This window comes from Lepidochelys olivacea, assembly GCF_965140295.1.
Source record: "Lepidochelys olivacea isolate rLepOli2 genome assembly, chromosome: 8".
Taxonomy (NCBI): Eukaryota; Metazoa; Chordata; order Testudines; family Cheloniidae; genus Lepidochelys; species Lepidochelys olivacea.
In genome coordinates this window covers 6,617,558-6,633,238 of record NC_140418.1, presented here as the reverse complement: position 1 = coordinate 6,633,238, position 15,681 = coordinate 6,617,558, and the positions used below count along the sequence as shown (strand labels likewise).

General features: G+C 48.6%; 1 protein-coding gene across 3 annotated transcripts; it reads left to right on the top strand.

Annotated features, from left to right (window-relative positions):
• Positions 1–6,026: 6,026 nt before the first annotated feature.
• Positions 6,027–15,033, top strand: SMIM3 (small integral membrane protein 3). Of its 3 annotated transcripts, XM_084635711.1 has the most exons (4): positions 6,027–6,155; positions 9,568–10,308; positions 11,614–11,783; positions 12,701–15,033. In XM_084635711.1, exons 3-4 carry the CDS (start codon positions 11,753–11,755, stop codon positions 12,895–12,897), a joined length of 228 nt encoding a protein of 75 aa, XP_084491837.1. In that variant the 5' UTR covers positions 6,027–6,155; positions 9,568–10,308; positions 11,614–11,752; the 3' UTR covers positions 12,898–15,033. The 3 variants fall into 3 exon arrangements, with proteins under 3 accessions (XP_084491837.1, XP_084491839.1, XP_084491838.1); XM_084635713.1 differs by lacking the exon at positions 11,614–11,783; XM_084635712.1 differs by lacking the exons at positions 9,568–10,308; positions 11,614–11,783.
• Positions 15,034–15,681: the final 648 nt, after the last annotated feature.

Genomic DNA, 15,681 nt, shown 5'->3' with positions numbered 1-15,681 from the left:
CCCTGTGTGCAAGGCTTTGTGCTTGGTCACTGTGCTTTCCATCCATCCTCACCCTGCCATCTCTTCTGGTCAGCCTGGTTGCTGGTCGCAATCGAACTAAGCTTAAAAAAAGAAAAGCTGATCTGGAGCTAATGAGAGGGAATGGGATCAGAATTCACATGCACTATTGCCAGCATCAGTCATTCAAAAATCATGAGTCAGGCCTCAAAATTCGTGAGATTGGCTTTAAAAATAATCAGATGTTTTTAAAACAGAGTTCTTTTTATTTGCCTTCTACTTTCTGAGCCTGGCTACACGTTTTCAGGTTTTTCTGTGCAACCATAACTGATAGAAATTTAGTTTTTTAAAAAATGAAAGCTGAGATCCTCGTGCAGTCTTGTCATTCCAGGAGCTGGGGCTTTAAGAAATACAGCAAAATGCGAGACTTGCAGTAAAATTGTGACAGTCGGCAACTCTGCACTCGATTCTCACAGTATCCAAAGAATAGAGTTTTTGGTTACATATACTGCTCTTCATGTCCAAGGTGCCACATACTACATTGCTCAGACAATATTTCCTTCGACTTCCAGGACTGTAGGATTTGGCTCAAAGTATCTGAAATTGCTTTATGAAGTGAGATATTGGTAGCAAAGCGACTTACATCAATGCATCAGCCCGTAAGCTCTCAGTAGTGCCGCTGACATGCATAACTGGGAAGGAGATGTAGGCTGGGATCCTATTGGGATCCCCCATTACGTTTTGTAAAAAGCCTGCCACTGAGGTACAACAGACATCAATAACTGAAGTTTATGTGGAACCTAACCAAAGGCAATAAGACGCATAATTGCCCATCTCCTAGGCATCAGCCATATACCAAACGCTGTTCTCTGGGCTATGTTAACAGAGTTAATGGTGGTGGTGCACCACTGAGGAAATAAACTACACTGAGAAAATAAACTACAGGAAATAAATTACAGTAACTGACAAAATCATTGCCAATCTGCTGAGCCATTTAATAAATAAGTGCTCAAACAGAGATCCCCTTTAATAAATAAGTGCTCAAACAAACTTGGTGCCACCATCCGCTCAACGCTAACCGGGAAGAACTGTGCCAGGCTGGAATCTTTTTAATTACAGAGAGCCATCATGTCTGCAGAATTTCCCTGCCTTTTATAGGAAGTGCCTTAAAAACCCCCAGACTTTCACCATTGCTCAAAACCATGATGAGTATAAACTGGACTGTGAAGTGCCAGAGTTATTATGGCCAAGCGACTGGCAGTAGCTCCCTGCTGTAACAGTGCCGAGAAGCAGAGCAGCTCTGCGCTACAAAAGTGCCTGCCGGGCAGGAGTTTTCTGTTAACTTGTTGTTGTAATCCAGAGTATTTGACTCAGCAGAGCAAGAACATCCTGTCTGTAAAACACATTACTGGTACAAGTGATTTAGGTCTTAAAAGAGAGACCTAGATTGCAGGGTGAGAAGAGCATATGCTGTGGATTTTGTGATGAACTCTGTCACTCAAACAGATTGGCTCTGAAGCTGCAACTCATGCCTTTAAAGTGACACGGTGGCAGTGAACGGTTAATAAACCATACTTACTTGGTACAACAGGCCCTGGTTTTCACTGCTTTTCTACCTCTAAAAAGAAAAGGAACCATGCAATGGGTTACCTGTGAGAGTTAATCCATCATGAATATATTCCAGATGAATGCTAAGAGCAGGCCTAGCTAGTGATTAAGGTACGGGATTGGGAGTCAGGATATTTGGGTTCCAGTCTCAGCGCTGCCACGACTTGGGTGAGTCTCTTAATCCTCCAAGCATCAGTTTCCCCATCTGTAAAATGAAGAAAATAAGTGACCTCCCTGGGGCATTTTAATTTGTTAATCTTTGCTAAGCGCTTAGAGCAGCGGTTCTCAAAGTTTTGTACTGGTGATCCCTTTCACAAAGCAAGCCTCTGAGTATGACGACCCCCCCCTTATAAATTAAAAACACTTTTTTATATATTTAACACCACTATAAATGCTGGAGGCAAAGCGGGGTTAGGATAGCTCACAGCCACCCCCACCCCATGTAATAATCTTGTGACCCTCTGAGCGGTCCCGACCCCCAGTTTGAGAATCCCTAGCTTAGAGAGCCTCAGATGGAAGGTCCTGCAGAAGCACAATGCATTGTTAAAGTCGCTGATGTGTGCTGGGGATTTCCCTCCCACCTGGCTGTTCTCAGGAAAGGCGATAGGAGTTTTTCTACATGTGCTGTTTTGTAATCCTCCCCTGGGAAGTGCTGCAGAACAGCGAAAGGCCCAGAAGCACATGTTTGCAGGTCATTGTTAGTGGGAAGTTTCAGCATGGTAGCCGTGTTAGTCTGTATCAGCAGAAACAAGGAGGAGTCCTTCTGGCACCTTACAGACTAACAAATTTATTTGGGCATAAGCTTTTGTGAGCTAGAACCCACTTCATCAGATGCATGGAGTGGAAAATACAGGAGCAGATATAAATACATGAAAAGATGTGAGCTGCCGTACCAAGTGCGAGGTCAGTCTAACAAGACAATTTAATTAACAGCAGGATAGCAAGGTAGGAAAAATAACTTTTGAAGTGGTAATGAGAGTGGCCCATTTCAGACAGTTGACAAGAAGCTGTGAGTAACAGTTGGGGGAAATTAGTGTTGGGGAAATTAGGGTTAGGTTTTGTAATGACCCAACCACTCCCAGTCTTTATTCAGGCCTAATCTGATGGTGTCCAGTTTGCAAATTAATTCCAGTTCTGCAGTGTCACGTTGGAGTTTCCCACTAGAATCTCCTGGGTTTGAGCCAGCTCCACGTATGGCTCAGAAAGTCTCCTGGTCTCCCCACATTCTCACCAAGATACATCTATGCTTCTCTAGGCATTCAGGCAGGTGGGGGATAGGTGCAACTTGTGTAGTGATTTCAGGTGGCTTCTCGTTACTCAGACACATTCAGAGGTTACAGTCCCTTCCCACCGTATTCTTGTCTACTATGTTTCCATTATTTCCCTCCTCGAATTCTTGCCTGGCTTGGTGCGAAAGGCTATTTTCCGTCCCAATCCCTTTGAATTGACCCACTCGGTATTCTTTCTACACCCACTCGTAGCAATGAAATTCTCCAACTCCGCTAACTCTCTTTGCTCTTGGTTTGCTGCATGCTGGTGATAGGAGACCTAATTGATGCCTGAGTGTAAGCTGGTGCAAATGACTACAGTGGAGTTGTACCCACTTCTGTTCGAGCTGGATGTGGTCCATAACGTTTCACTGGGAAGCAAAGACAGAACGGGACTTTCTTGTGAAAAAGCAGCCTCCATTTGCCTCTGCCCTCCAGTTGTTTGTGGGTCATTTTAAGAACCGACGGAACATTAGGATTGGCAACGTGATCACCAATTCATGCTCTGTGTACAGACAGCATAGTTTCACACCATCTAAAAGGGAATGGTAGCAAACCGTCCAGAGGCAGGGTGATCCAGTGGTTAGAGCACTCGCCTAGCACTTAGGAGACCTGGCCTCATCTCCCTGCTCCTTCTCAGACTTCCTGTTTGACCTTGGACAAGCCATTTGATTTCAGTGGAGATTAGGAGCTTAAATAGATTTGAGGATCTGGGTCTTTGCCCCTCTGTGCTTCAGTTCCCCTGTAAAACAGGGATACTATCTCTGCCCTGCCTCACAGGGGTGTTGTGAGGATACAGACTGTGAATTGCTCAGATACTAGGGTAATGGGCATCTAAGAACCCTACATAGATAGTCCCTTGTAGGTGTACCTCTTCCATGGAGCAGCGTTCTCATTGAGACATCAGAGCAGGAAAAGTCCTATTAACTGATCTAGTCCCCTCCCACTGCAGGCTTGTTCCCTACAGTGCATTATCCAGCATCCCAATTGCAAATGTTACAAGGAGTTCCAGCCTTTCCCGCTGGAGACTAGCTCACAACATCTCACTACAGATGCTTATCAGCCTCACTTTTCCCTTTTACCCTGTTAGCTCCTAGTTATTCCTGCAGGCACCACCCCAGACAACCCCTCTTGCTCCTCGGGGTTTACACCTTCCCCATGTTCGCAGGCTGCTCTCAAGCCCCGCTTCGCTGAGCTATACATAAGAGCGGCTGCAAAAAGTGGAGGTGCTCTTCTGGTTCGTTTTTGACTCTCTCTTTTAGTGATTGGAGGCAACCAGGAATAGATGGATTTCCCCCCCCCCCCTTGGCCTTTCGTATCGCCCAGGGTAGTGGAAAATTCCATCAGGATTCAGGAACAAAGCTGGCCTTCTTGTCACAATCAGTCAGGATCTTGAGCTGTGTGCCAAATCTTAGCAAAACAAACAGGTCCCAGAACACGGGGGAGCCCTGCGTGCTGACTCAGAACTGCCCATTCCCGTGACTTGAGGGTCAGGCTTGTGTTTCGTATTGCCCCTGTTCCCGGAGATAAGTGATTCCATGCAGGCATCAGCTCTTATGTAAAAAGAAGGGAAGTTTCTAGCCCTTTTGGCTGTGGAGGAAGGCCTGGAAATATGACTCCTGAGCACCAGAGAAGAAGAACCCAGCTTGATTACATGTTTTTAAAAAGGATGGTTTGGGGGGATGGGGCATGCTTGGGGGTTGGCAGAGGGGTTGGCTGCGGAGAGCCATGAGGATGAATGAGTCTTCGACCCAAGAACTTGTCTCCGTTTCCTCAGGGAACTCAGTGTCGTGTCACCCCCTTCCTCTCCTGCAGAATTTCAGTCTGTTTTCTCTCCTCAGGACTTCCCAGCTCCCCCAGGAACTCCTGCTTAGCTGCAGCCCTCTTCACAAGGGACTTGGTTCGGTGCTGCCGCAGGTCCAAACTCTTCAGTCAGGGTCCCCACATTTCCAGCAGCACCTGAGAATGATCACAGAAGGGACCTGCCCTGGTGGTGCTCAGTGTGGATGCAATAGGTGGTTCCTCCTAGCGCCTCCACGCCTGGCATTGGAGGAGCAGCCCAGGGGAGATGAGCCAACGACCCTTGGCCCTCTCTGCTTCGGTCTTGGGCCTGGCAGCAAGCTCCCTGGTACAATTATTTTCTTTCATTTTAAATTTCCAAAGGAATAGCAAGGAAATGGTTTGGAGAACGCAGGGCTCTTCCAGGTGCAAGTGGCTGGGAAATTTAGACCCCTGGTCAGTGCAGGATGCCTGGCAATGGAGTACAGGGTGGGAGGGGAGCAGCAGGATTTGCAGGGATGGAGTAGGAATGATGGAGGAGGGTGCTGGGATTTGCAGGAAGGGCTTGGGGCCAGCAGGATCCGTGACTTTTAAACCTTTGATTGGTTGCTCCTCCAGTTCCTGACAACCGTTGCCTTCATGCCGGCTCTGAACGCAGCAGCTGGAGCCCTTAAATCACTCTCAGCCTTTCCAGACAACTGTCCCCCTTTCAGGGGTCTGATTTGTCTTGCCTACCCCCAAGTTTCACCTCCTTGCTTACAAACGCAGACATAAAAATACAAAAGTGTCCCAGCACATTGTTACTGGAAAATGGCTGCCTTTCTCATTGTTACCATATCATTATTGAATAAACCAGTTGGCACATAAATATTGTACTGACATTTCAGGCTATAGAGCAGTATAAACAAGTCATTGTCTGTATGAAATTGTACCTTGTACTGACTTCACTAGTGCATTTTATGTAGCCTGTTGTAAAACCAGGCAAATATCTAGAGGAGTTGATGTACCCCCCGGAAGACCTCTGGCTACCCCCAGGAGTACATGGTTGAGAACCACTGCCTTAAACCATGTGCGCACTTCCCTGGTGTGTACATGGCCACTGGGCAGCACTGAGCCAGAGGGAGGGAAACAAAGGCTCCCTTTTGAGTGAGTGAGGCAAAGGCTGTTCAGTCAGACTGTACATTCCCTCTTCCTGGAGTGGATGTGGGCAGAGAGCTGCCCAGAACTGCACACAGCAGCTATCTAACCAGACAGAAACTCGTACACGCACTGTCTCCCCACCCACCACTCACAGGCTCTGGGCTTCCAGGCAGAAGGGCGGAGTCAAGACTCAGAAGGGCTGGACCGATCTTCCTCTCTTACACAGAGAATTACGAGCCAGCGTGTTGGTTCAGCGTGGTGGCTTGGAAAGTTGTCTGCTAGCTACCTTGGAAGATGGTCTGAGTCTCTCTCCTCTTCTTCCCAAGGAGTCCCCTAGTCACCGAGCTGCCAGGACGCCAGCAGGTAACTATTAGCTCTTTCTTTCATTAGCTTTTGAGCACAGCAGCGTCTCATTCTTAGAGAAAAGGAGGACTTGTGGCACCTTAGAGACTAACAAATTTATTTGAGCGTAAGCTTTCGTGAGCTACAGCTCACTTCATCGGATGCATTCAATGGAAAATACAGTGTTTTCCACTGAATGCATCCGATGAAGTGAGCTGTAGCTCACGGAAGCTTATGCTCAAATAAATTGGTTAGTCTCTAAGGTGCCACAAGTCCTCCTTTTCTTTTTGCGAATACAGACTAACACGGCTGCTACTCTGAAACCTGTCATTCTTAGAGATGATCTTCAGGTGCAAAATTTGGATTTGGCCCCTGAATTTCAAACATGCTCAAGTGCAGGAGGATCTGATTAATCTCCCAAGTAGAATAGCTTGACAGAGTCTTATTTCCTGGTCCCTTAGCCCAGTCCTGCCTTCTGAAAACACAACTCATGCTAGAAAGGAAAAGCACGGGTGCATGTGTGCTGTTGCTGAGATCTTTAGCCACCAACAGTGAGGGGCCACGTGTGATTTTCTCATCTCTTCTGCGTGTCCATGTCTTCCCTGTTTATCATCACATTTTGCTTTTGCCTCATTCTGCGGTCACTGAGTTTCCCCTTTTGACTATCCCTCCCTCCCGCCCTCCCTGTCTCTGATCCGAATCACTGAAGAGACAGAGCTGCAGGGTGAACGGGAGCTTTTCGTAGCAACTCAATCCTTAGTTCCCCCATACGCCTCCATGTCAGATAGTCCCCCCTATGCTTCAGTAAAAGTGACTAATTTATTCCTGAACCATCTTTGAAAGATGATTATAGATGAATGTTCAAAAGTTAAGAAAGTCGCTGCTCCTGTTCCTGCAGCAGCCTTAACCTGCCTGGGCTGGATCCTCATTCACTTTCACACGTCCGTGGAGTAAGTGATGGATTGACACCAGCATAAATGAAATCAGAATCTAGTCTATTCCCTTTGCTGTAGGTTTATTTCAGACCAGGGTTGCTGGCCATGATATGACATTGGACGATGGCTGCTTTGGCACCGAGATCTCTCAGCCTTCTGCCATGAGAGCAGCTCTCCTCGCTGTCCCTGGCGTAAGTGCTTTGGTGTTAGCGCTGGAGGGGGGGAAGACATATGACCACTCGGAAATTAGCTCCCTGTGGATAGAATTCTTTCTGACATTCAAGCAGCTAGCAGTAAAACTGGTTACAGACCTGTTCCACAAAAAGGGCAGTGTCAGCAATTGCCACCTTTCCTTTGTGGAGTTAGAATAAGCCCAGCCTGCAATGTTCCTCAGATACTTCTCTAAATTGGGGGGGGGGGGAATTCATTAACAGAAGTTTAAGGTTAAAGAATTGAAAAGAAAAGTCTCCTTGTCGTGTGTAGTTACGGAGCTCAGGGTTTGTTATACAGCCCAGCTGGGATGCCAGGCTACCTCCTGGGAGAATGAGAGCAAAATATTGGATAATGATAGGAGAGACACCCAGGAGGTGGGGATTAGACCCTCTGACATGTGGCTTCCTAGGGCTGAGATCGGGAGTGGGTGAGTATGATGGTGCAAAACCTTGCTAATCAGAACTGCTACAGAATGTAGGAAGCTGCCCTGAGCCCTCTCCCATTCGGGCCCTGACCTCACCCCAGACAAAGGGGAAGGGAGAGGAACATCTGGTCCTAAGTGCAGGTTGCTTCCTCCCTGGTGACATTTAATATTTTATAAACTGGGATGAGATTCAGTGCCCAGGAGAGCGAGGGTCTGGCAGCGCTGGCTGGAATCAGGCATCCAATGCAAGTGTCCCATTCTGGCAATGGACGTTTATTCTAACCTGCCCCAAACCTTTCACCTCTCTCAGCCTCTGCTTATGTATCTCAGTTGTAAGGTGCAACACTCCTTGTTATTCCAGTGCGGAGCACAGAGCTGTGCCACGTGTTGTTTCGAGTGGTGATGTTGATACCCATCTAGTGGGCACTAAACTAAGGCCACCAACCTTCATTACCTTTTTTAACCTGCTGCAGGCTAAGTTTCAAACCCAGATCTCCAAAGATGACAGCACAGGGATTTACCCTGCTCGGTGCCACTTAATCTATAACATTTTCATAATTAAGCCTGGCCAAATTGGAGCCTAATTAGCATCCACCATCACCATACGTGTGCATGGGATCACGGTAAATGCACCTACAGATGACCATCTAGATGTCTGTGTGTCCATTTGCACGCACATGACCACAGCTGCATGCCTGGTTGCAGGAACTGCACACGTTAGGTGCTCCACTGAGTATGCATTTTTGCCACAAGCGCCATTTTCAGAAATTGAGTCCTGCTCTCCTATGGGGTGTTTCCTTTGGCAAATCATAAAGCTACATTATGGGCAGATCAGTACTGAGGCAGTTTGGACACAAATACAGTGCCACTGAATCTTGGTCTTGAGCCCTAAGCATTGACAGTGGACAGGGACTGGATGACCTTCGAGGCCTCATCCATCTTTAACCTCTGTGATTCTAAGCAGAGTGCTGGTGGGGTCTTCAGAGTCTTCGTAGCACTAATGAGCACTCATGTCGCAGAGGGTGAATGTGCTGTCCTGCACCAATTACCAGGCACGGTGGTTGCATAAACAGCCCAGGTTTCAAGACATGCTTTCAAGGCTCTGCTGTGGGTGCAGCCTGACCTTTGAATCTGCATGAGCCTTGACCTAACATCCGCAGCCAGCATTAGCTGAGATTAGGGCTTTTATCTGCAGGGCCCTTGAGGCTTGACATCTTGGTTCCTCCTGCGCTACCTTTGCTGGTATGAGTGTGACACAAGCTCCTGCAAATAGTGGAAGTACTTGCTGATCAGCACTAGAGATAAAGCTCCAGAGTGACATAGCATGCAGGGCGCCATCCAGGGCTCCATGAGGGGGTTTGTGCCGGCAGGTGCACATGCCATATTTATAGTGCTGGGAATGGAAATAACCTAATTTTGGCAATTAATTGATCTTTGACTATTAGCGGTAAATAGGCCCAATGGCCTGTGATGGGATGTTAGATGGAGTGGGATCTAAGTTACTACAGAGAATATTTTCATGGGCGTCTGGCTGGTGAGTCCTGCCCACATGCTCAGGGTTTAGCTGATCACCATATTTGAGGTCAGGAAGGAATTTTCCTCTAGAGCAAATTGGCAGAGGCCCTGGGGGGTTTTCGCCTTCCTTTGCAGCGTGGGGCACGGGTCACTTGCTGGAGGATTCTCTGCACCTTGAAGTCTTTAAACCACAATTTGAGGACTTCAATAGCACAGACATAGGTTAGGGGTTTGTTACAGGAGTGGGTGGGTGAGATTCTGTGGCCTGCGTTGTGCAGAAGGTCACACTAGATGATCATAGTGGTCCCCTCTGACCTTAAAATCTATGATTCTATGATCCATTTAGAACTTGGGCCAAAATAATTCCATCCTGCTCTCTCCCTGGGATTGCCTGAGGTGGCCAACATTTACTAGCACGTGCACCGGAGAGGGAGATCAGCTTGTGCATTTCATCCACGCACCTCAAACAGAACAAGTTTTCAGTGCTGACCTGGGATGGACTCTAAGTGTCCCCTCTAGGGGGAGGAGAATCAGAGCTGTGTCTCTGGGCCATCTGAGATGGACAAGGCACATCACTGAGGCTGCAAAAGAGGAAATACATTTTCTCCCAGGCTGATACCTACTTAGAATGTCCACCGCCATAGCCTCTAAGCACCTCTTTGGGACTACGGACTTCCCCGGGACCACTCACATGAGTAAGGATTGCAGGATCAGCCCCTAAGTGTGTGCACCATTTGTCATCCTTGGGGTTACTAGATCTACACCTTGACCAAGGTAACTTTCTTCTGCTGCACAACTAGAAGCTTGTTCTTCCCAGAGGTCTGTTTTTTGACTCAGTCCCCCCTGCATTTCTGGGTGGGCCGGGGCATAGAGTAGGTCGTCTTTGCTGACCGAAGCCCCCACTACGCTGGAAGAGTAGCTTTTAACGTCAGTTGAAACGGGCCAGTGAATTCTTGCCTTGAAACACGCCTGAACCTGCTGATGACATCAGGAGGCCTCTCCCCTGCCACATGGAAATGCATGGACCTGCATCACTCGCATGCCAATTTCAACCAGTCCTCCTTCCAGACACATCTTTCGTAAACAGGTGTGTGATGCATGAGTGGGTGAAGCCTGGTCTGGGCCCAGGGCTCATCCAGGGAAATGTTTTTGCTCAGAGCTTGGGAAAGACATATCTCTCCCCTTCCTGGTCACTCATTACCCCCAGCTCTATGGGGAAGGATAAGGGTTCCTGGGGGGACCAGAAGCAGAGCCAGTGACTCAGTCCCCTGCCAGAAGACCAGTCTAGCTGGCGTAAAAGCCCTTACACCAACAAATGTCACCTACATCCCTCAGGATTTAATTACAATCAGCTCTGCTCACTCCGTCACACCTTGATTGTTCATAAGCAGATGGGTCCGAGAACCTCAGAGACAGGTCTTTGTCATGTTTGGTTCTGTTTAAACAAAGGTTTGCCAGGCCCTACTTTGAATGTCCTTCCCCCCTGACCCTCCCTTTTAGAAAGGAAGGGCTGTCCAATGTTTAGGACTCTAACCTAGGAACTGGGAGGCCCATGTTCTATTCCCTTCTCCGCCACAGACTCTCTGTGTGACCTTAGGTGAGTCATTTAGCTGCTCAGTATCTCAGTTTCCCATCAGTCAAATGGGAAATGTAGCACTGCCCTACCTCACAGGGGTGTGTGAGGATAAATGCATTAAAAGAGTGTGAGGTGCTCACATGCAATGATGATGGGGGCCAGATAAGGACCTAAGAGAGAGATTGTCGCACTGCTCCACTAAGTTCTGGGAACAAGATAACACCCAGACCGTGGGCTCAGCTCTGAGAAAGCTCTGCAGAAGGAAGGGGGAGGCAGAGGGAGGTTTGCTCTGCAGACTAGCACACCCTGGAGTTGACTGGAAAGACATGAAAGAGGAGCAGATAGTGCGGGGGTGGATAAAAGACCAGAAAGATAAACCATGTCCTACCTGATGGTGTCCTCTGACAATTTTCTGGTAATTAAACTATTAACTCCATGACTCAGAAAGCCACAATTATGGGAAGAGAGATGCCTCAAGGGCAGCAGAATCCAGTGGATGATGCCACGGCATGAATCCTACAGCCCGGTGTTGTCAGAATCCCGCAGAGAAGCTAGAAAAGTAGATCTAGGATGGAGTACGTCAGTTGGACATTCCATCCCTAATCCCCAGTGCAAACAGACGTGACACTGGCAGCCAGGGCCTTGAGTTTAAATCTGCAATTTTCTAAAGTGCTTAGAGGAATTAGGTATCCAACTTCCATTGAATGTATGGTGGATTTAGGCACCTAACTCCCCTCGTCTCATTTGAAACTCCCAGCCTAAAACAGTATATACACTGATATTGCAGTAATCAAATGCTGCATTTCTCCTGTGCAGGGTTGTTGTAGCCATTTTGGTCCCGGGATATTAGAGAGACAAGACGGGTGAGGTAAAATCTTTTACTGGCCCAACTTCTGTTGGTGAAAGAGACAAGCTTTCGAGCTACACCGAGCTCTTCTTCTCACTAATTTCAAAGATGTCCACTCCTCAGCAACCCACACATCACGGTATAACTGGCTAGAATGCCCGGGTCACTGCTTCGTTGTCTCAAGTCATATAATAATAAATAATTAACAATTAGTATTTTTACAGCGGCTTTTATCCAAGCCTTGCATACGCTGGGCCTCCTCACAGCGGCTTTGCTAGGGCCACTTATCAGCGGGTAAATGGGGTTACATACATTTATTATATATGTATATACACAGTATGTAAGGTACTTAGTCAGTGACACACAGCAAGTCAATGGAAGAGATGGAAATAAGGCTCCTGGCACCCAGCCCCCTTCTCTAAGCATCAAACCAAGCTTCTTTGTTTGAAATATGAGTTCATGGGTTTACATTTCTGCCATTTCTGCATTGCACAGCGTGCTGCAAAATACAGATGCCTGTAAAAGTAATACACTGTGCCAAGGAGGTACCTTGATGCACTGAAGTTTGTAAAAGTTTAAAACTGAAGCAGGATTTCCAAATACATTAGCCAGCAGCACCAGAGAAGCTCCAGACATGCAGGGTAGGGTTTGAAAATCTCACCCGAAAGGCCATTTAGCCTGTTTGTGGCCCTGCTCTACTGCTGTCAAGAATAAAAGAGCAAAGGGCGGGATGGAGGAGGCTGAGACCTTAATGTGACCTGAGAGGCCGGGGAGGAAAGTTGTATTTTCAGCCGAGGTTGGGAAAGGCCAGGAGTGAGATGGAAAGAGACAATTGGCCATTCTGTAGTGCCAGGGGTAAATGAGAAGAGGGAGGGGGTTAGAGATGGGATGGGGAAGATGAGGAGGGGGTAGGATAGGGGGAACCGTGGAGGAGAGGGGAGGGGGAAGGCATGGGGTGAGTGGGGAGGAAGAGATGGAATATATAACTATTTGGTCTTTTCTGGACTGTGCTGTTCTGTGCCCTGCTTTATCCGTAACTCTTTCTTTTTGTGGCAGAGAGGAGGAGTATGGAAGGCACGAGCAGCCCAAATCCCACCATGTCTGCCATCCCCAAGCACATCCTGGACATCTGGGTCATTGTGCTGATCATCCTGGCCACCATCCTTGTCATGACGTCCATGGTGCTGTGCCCGGCCATGGCTGTCATCATCTACAGGGTGCGGACTCACCCCATACGCAACGGGGTCGTGTGAGAACAGAGCCCAGGGCCGAGGTGGCCTCCCTCAGACCACGCTGGAGAAAAAGACAGTGGGCGAAGCAGGCAGCTCCCTGAGCCATGCCGGCCAGGACATGGCAGGAAGCACAGGCTGATACTCCTGGGACCCGAAATCCCTGTGTCACCCAAATGCACCCAAGGGAGCTAGGTTAGTCACCCACTCCGACTGGTGACAAAGCTTCTTCTGGAGTCTGGATGGGTGAGTCCCCCTCAGTGAGTGCAGCGGCCCAGAAAGCCCCTGTCTGCGCTTCATCTCATGCACTCCAATCAAAATGGCCCCCTCGTATTTACCTGGTGAGCTACTCGGAAATAACAGAGAAGCTGCAGGCCAGGGGCCGCAAAGGAAATGTTCAACTTCTGAGAGCAAAGCTGTCAAAATGGTTTCCGGAATGCAGTGGCTTTGGACGTTGAGCGACTCGCGCCGTGCCGCTCTCCCTCGCTGCGAGGGCAGGGGCTGGTGACCTCTGGCTCCTCACAGCTGGGATCTCCCGTCTCCATGCCCCAAGCTCCCCCAGCCACAGGAGAAGAACAAGGAAGGGAAGTGGGGTTCAGTGAAAGTAATTTATTTGGCTTGGGGGGAGGGGATCCGTGTAAGGTGGCAAAAACAGGGGTGCATTTGGCTTCTGGGTTTGCAAGGCCATGGGACTGTATCAACATCGTTAGCACGGCGAGGGGGCCAATCGCAGCCATGTCAGTCTTGCTGTGTTGCAGGCATTTGGTGTAATTGTCCCAGAAATGTACTAGGTGTTGGGTTTCAGAGGAAGGCCCTTTGGCTAACAGCTCTTGGGAGTGACCCGGCATCACCCCCAGGCAGCCAGTCACCCCCTTTCTGGGCCTGTCACCTTGTTCTGGTTTCTTAATATCGTTGTAATGAAAGGGCTAGATTGGTGCCCTTTGACAGGGTCCAGCCAGGATCAGTCCCAGGTTGCAATATGCCTCCACCCTGCTCTAGGGAGGCCCCTATTCCCGGGCTGCCGGCCAGTTCAGTCTGGGTGGTCCATTCAGCCCTTGACCTCTCTCCAGAGATCGCCAACATGGAGTCCGTTACTGTGGTGCTCTGTGTGACAGGGACACCCGGGCACTGGGAGCTGGGCTCATGGTACACAGACCCTCACCAGCCGCCAGAGGGTAAATCCGTGCTGGATGCAAACCAGTGCTGAAGGACCCTCCCGCCCCATGTCCTTAACAAGCACAAGCCCCATAGTTCTGTTGCAGCTCCTCTGCACTTCCTCGCCCAAAGATGGGGAGGAAATGGTTAACAAAACAGGAGAATGCAAATTCCAAGCCAGCGCACAGAGAGAAAGTGCAGTGAGGGGAGAAGGAGAAGGGAGCCCCTCTTAGTACTCAGCAGCCAGTCTGGATTGGTTCCACCCTCTGGATATAGGTTATAGACTCAAAGCTAGAAGGCAGCATAGGGTTATTTTATCCTCACCTGTAACAGCTGAGACTGCTTAGACAGAACATTCCTAAACGGTGCCTAGGTATGTAAGTGCAAAGGGATGCATTAGGGCTAGCAGGGCAGTGCACTCCCCCTTCTCACTGGGAGAACTGGCTCACAATCCACTTAAAGCACCACTGCAGTGAGTTTGCGTGTTCTCAGGGGGTATTTCCGTGCAGCAGAAAAGCTCTGTGTACTATGGTACAGTTAGCAGCCAGTGCCCAGGAGAGGGAGGCCAAGGACTGGGAAAACTCAAGACAGGAGTGCTTTGACTGTACTATGTGTTGGACCCAGGCACGGAACAGCAGGGGAAACTCACAGGGGTTCGTGAGCTGCGTCCTGAGACCAGAATAGTGGGGGAAAGGTAAGGGGCAGGTGCTGCAGCTCGGGACTAGCAAAGCTATGTGTAGAAAGGCTGCCTAGCTGTACCTAGCTGCAGCCATTGCTCACTGGCTGTTGCTTTCAGAGACACTAAAACTCAAAACTTAAGCTGCCAAGTTTGCACTTTTTGAGTTGCAAGAAAAAGTTATGGGGAAAAAAAGGAACAGGAGGGTGAATGCAATGTACATAGGAAAAGCGTGACATAAATGTATTTATAGGACATGTGTGAGCAAAATCACCATCATATAAATTGTGATATTGCACCAATCCATGGAATAAATGGACTTTACTCTACATGTGTGGATGTCGTCCATCCGTGCTAAGGACATTATTAGGTCCATAAATCCTTCTCGCGCTGACCTCACTGGCAGCATTGCCTGCACTCCCTGCCTGTCCTGAGCCATGGCCCTGGTTTTGTTCCTGCGTGAGATGGGGAGCTCCTCAAGGCATGGACCATCTCTTATTCTGTGCTCTGTAACATACTGTGTACGTCCTCAGCGCATCACATTACAGAGGTAGGTCCTCTACAAAAAGAGAGATGAATATGCTGAATAAAGTAAATAGCGTCAGATGGAAAACAAATGGACAAGATAAAATCCCACAGAACCCTTATCAAAAACCAGACAGCCTCACGTGCTTGCTGGGGTGCTGCAGGATGAGGTTTTAGTTTCTCAGTTTCAGGCTGATCTGTATAACTCGCTCCTCTCCCTAGACATCTTGTGACCACCACAACCTCATTGCATGAAGCATAGCACGGCTCTTGGTGCAGGGCTTCTGTTTACATCTTGGGTTTGAAACCAGCTTTACGTGAGCAAACCAGAGACGGGGCTAAGTCATAAGATGAGTAAGGCTGTGGTGTGGGAAAGTGGTGGACGCTTGCAAGTTTCTGAGACCACAGAGAGGCAGTGGGAAGCTGTAACCTTTGCCTACATCCCTGTTTCT